The sequence below is a fragment of the Colletotrichum orchidophilum genome (genome assembly GCF_001831195.1).
Source record: "Colletotrichum orchidophilum strain IMI 309357 chromosome Unknown Scaffold_10.1, whole genome shotgun sequence".
NCBI lineage: Eukaryota > Fungi > Ascomycota > Sordariomycetes > Glomerellales > Glomerellaceae > Colletotrichum > Colletotrichum orchidophilum.
The window spans coordinates 3708-7625 of record NW_019172966.1 but is presented as its reverse complement, the minus strand read 5'-3'; the positions used below and the strand labels follow the sequence as shown (position 1 = coordinate 7625).

Sequence of the window (3918 nt, the reverse complement as noted above, 5' to 3'; positions counted from 1 at the left end):
ATGCCGTCTATCAAGGCTTTGTTTGTTTCCGCGCTCGTTTCGAGCACCCTTGCGGCCCCCCTCATCACCCACCTTGAGAACAAAGAAAACGCTGCAAGTGTCTTCGACGAGAACCCTAGAGCTTCTCTGGTGACCCGCGAGATTGAAGCCAGCGCGGACTACGCTGATCTCGAGACACGCAATCAGGAGTATGAGGAATCCACCTCTGATGGTCTCTCTGCTCGAGGTTTAGAGGATGCCGAAGAGTCCCCCGGCCTTGAGGCGCGGGACTTGAAGGAAGTCAGCGAGGTCTACTCGACCTTCCAGTCCCGTGACTTGGCCGCGGATGATGAACAGTACGACCGCCTTGAGACGCGCGCGCAGAAGAATTCGGGTTCGGGCTCGTCATCTTCGTCGGGTCGTTCCAAGTCGGCCTCGGGCTCGTCATCTTCATCGGGTCGGAGCTCGTCGGGCCGGGGCTCGCCGGGTACCTCGTCGGGCCGGACCAGCAGCAACAGCAATAACAATAACAAACCCGACAAGGCTAGAGTAGCCAAGGAGAAGGGCGAGATCAAGGATATTCAGAAGGCCCAGAAACAGGAACATGCCGGCGCTAGGAAGGCGGAAGACAAGGAGCGGGGTGAAGTTGCTGACGCCCGCGCGAAGGAGAAGAGCGCTAAAACCCCTCAAGACAAGGAAGCGGCTAAGCGGAAGAAGGCTGAGGAGCAGGGAGAACTCAAGGATGTAAAGAACAAAGATCAGAAGGACAAGGCCCGTCTCCAATCCCAAAAGGAGAAGGAGAAGCAAGAGTTGAAGGACGCCAAGAACGGCAGATTCGTTGAGACGCCTGCCACGTCGCAGTCTCGTGGTAACTCTGTTAGTAGCAAGTCGGGCACTCAGAAGGACTACCAGAACCCCAACGACTACAAGCATCCCAACTCCCAGACCAGGGACAACAACGGCTACTACTCGAAGCAGACCCAGAAGGACGAGCGGGAGATCAGTCAACTGCAGAGAGAACGCTCCCAGCAGGATAAACAGATCAAGCAATATGAGTACAAAAGTGGCCAGAGCGACGAAAAGATCAAGAAAGGAGAGTACAGAAAGAATGAGGACGGTCAGACTATTCGCAAGGATGAGTCCAATAAGCAACGCTACAATGATCAAATCCGGAACGATGTGAAAGCCAAGAACAACAACGGGAACGGAGACGACAGGAAATACGACCAAAACATCCGTGACGAGCAAGAACGACGCAGTCGCGCGGACAGACAGATTCGCGAGGCGGAGAATGACACGACCAAGCAAGACAAACTGATCAGGGATGAGGAGACCCGCCGCACCAATTTCGATAAACAAATCCATAATGATCAAATCAAGAAAGACAAGTACGACACCAGCATCCAGGGTTATGAGAAGCAAATGAGGGAGCTGGATCAGCAGCAACGTAGGGAGCAGCAACGTAAGGAGGATGAGGAGAGACGTCGCTACGGCGGGTACTAAGCAGCTTGTGGGTCGATTTCCGCCTCTGGGCTACAGATTGAACGAGAACAAGAAGGATGGTGACTGTGGAGGTGGTGCACGGCGTTCGAGGTCCTGTTGCTTGTCCTTAATCATTTTAACTTACTCTCTTTTCTGTAACTAAAACCTACTATCATTACGGCTCCAAGGCAATAAACCGGGGTTAATGCGGCCTGTGCGCTTCTCTCAGGATCAACTGGCATGGTGTTTCCAGATGAAGAGGGATTTTATGTTTTCATAATTGCTCATTTTCCCGCGTGAGCATAGTTCTGATTCTTCAAAAAAGCATTCAAGGATATAAGCAAAACGATCCAATTTGGGGTCGATATTAGATGTCTCTTCTATGTTCATGATCTAATCAACATGTCATCAAAGTAAACACGTAGCAGACGAGTGGCCAGAGTACATGTGCAAGCAGCACAGTATTTCTAATACACCTCTAATCTACCCCATCTCACAGGTGTCCATCTGATATTCTGATCTTTTCTTTCTCGAGCAAGTCAAGAAGTGCCCCCGCAGGCGCGTCATCGCTATCCATAAAAACTTCCACCATCCGCAGACCCTTTCCATCCTTCAGCTCGTCATCATTCAATACTTTCTTGAGCTCGCCCCATGTCTTTGCAGATGCTGCGTACGTCTCTGGGCTGCCTCCAAAGAAACTGGGCGCCTGCAGATAGCGCCACCGGGCAACGTCGTTGTATGGCTGATCCAGTCCGTGTATACATCGCTCAATGGTGTACCCGTCGTTGTTGAGAAGTATGATGACCACGTTGAGTTGGTGGCGTATGATAGTAGAAATCTCCTGGACGGTCATCTGGAAACTGCCATCTCCGATGAAGAGAATTGTCCGCGCATCTTTGATGTTGTGATATTGGGCTGACTGGATGAGTTCTCGTTGCGCCAGGGCAGCGCCCTGCGCTGCGGGGAGCATATATCCGATAGACAGCCAGGTTGTCGGGAGGAACATTCTGGTATGGGGCGGCAAGGAAAATACCCGAGATCCATGACCGGCCGTTCCCGTCTCTCCGAGGACGATGTCACCTGTACGTACGAAGCTGGACGTGAGATGCCAGAACTTGGAATGGGTTATTTTCTTCTCACTAGCCACTGAAGAGAATTCAATGCCGTGATCTTGAGGAAGATCTGGGTAAGGAGTATACCGGTGAATCTTGGACGTGTCTAGTCTCTCGAGAAGCGCAGCGACTACCGCTCTGACGGTGATGTCACGGAATGTTTGATCGGCCACCTTGACATTGTCGCTGAAGAGGATCGTCACTTCCGGCTTGGGTATGCTTGAGAAAGCATAGCTATTTGTCGAGCTGAAGTGAGGGCCGAAGCACAAAATCAAATCTGCCTTGTTGACGAAAGTCTTGACGGCTGGATCGGCAAATCTCCCTGAGTAGATACCGTGATAGTTTTGCAAAGTCTCGTCGACCAGCGACTTGCTGAAAGCCGTAGTCCAAGTGGGCCAACCCGTGGCTTTCACAAAGTTCTCAGTCTGGTCGATGATACCCAGTGGCCTAGTTTCTCCATCTACGAGGATAATTGGCTGTTTCGCAGCGTAAATCTTGTCAGAAATTGCCGTCAAAGCAGCTTCGTCAGCCGGTGTCGGTGAGGCGTAGGGGAGTTGGATGGGCGTCTCGAGCCCATTGGCCGGAACCAGGACAGCAACAAGGTCCTGAGGAACTTGAATGTAGACTGGACGGCTTTGGGCCAGGCACTGCCTCAACACCTCGTCAATCTGACCCGGCGCCGACTCCGCGTGTCTCAGATCCGCCTGCGCTATCGTGACGTGGGAATGCATCTCCGCGAATCGCCTATAGTTTCCATCGTTGAAGCCGTGGTGCATCAGGGTCCGGCTCTCCTGCAGGATCCTCGAAGGCGTGCCGACGATATGAACTACAGCTGCGCGTTCAGCATACGCCCCGGCGACGGCGTTGATGGCCGAGAGCTCTCCAACACCGCTCGTCGTGATGAGGGCGCCTATGCCCTTGATTCGCGCATAACCGTCCGCGGCGTAGCCCGCGTTCAGCTCGTTGGTGTTGCCGACCCATTGCAGCCCAGCGGGTTTGACGTAGTCGAGCAGTGCGAGATTGAAGTCTCCTGGGACACCGTGGATGGCGCCTATGCCGAGTTGGTGTAAGCGAGTGAAGAGGTACTCCGCAAGCTTGATGGATGAATGTTTGCGATCTGGAACTTGAGTCATGTTGAGAGCGCTTGACAGGCCACTGGTACGGGTTCTGGAGATGATGGAAGCAAGGATTACATGGGACTGGAAGCTTGACCCCTCATATCCACATGCACAGAGACTCGATCAAGCTTCCTCCCCTCAACACTCCAGGATTTCCCCTCATCCCAGATATGTCATAGCGATATTTGTGGGCCCTCGTGGTAGCATTGGCATGTATCCGTACAGAT

At 52.8% G+C, this 3918-nt stretch overlaps 2 protein-coding genes across 2 annotated transcripts; one reads left to right on the top strand and one right to left on the bottom strand.

The window, feature by feature from the left end:
- Positions 1 to 1482, top strand: CORC01_01823 (uncharacterized protein; the record flags this gene model as incomplete). Its single annotated transcript, XM_022613477.1, has 1 exon — positions 1 to 1482. One exon carries the CDS (start codon positions 1 to 3, stop codon positions 1480 to 1482), a length of 1482 nt encoding a protein of 493 aa, XP_022479861.1.
- Positions 1483 to 1954: 472 nt separating this feature from the next.
- On the bottom strand, positions 1955 to 3706 carry CORC01_01822 (thiamine pyrophosphate enzyme; the record flags this gene model as incomplete). The annotated part of the gene is made up of 1 exon (XM_022613476.1): positions 1955 to 3706. The coding sequence occupies one exon, from the start codon at positions 3704 to 3706 to the stop codon at positions 1955 to 1957; it is 1752 nt and encodes a 583-aa protein (XP_022479860.1).
- Between the last annotated feature and the right edge of the window lie 212 nt (positions 3707 to 3918).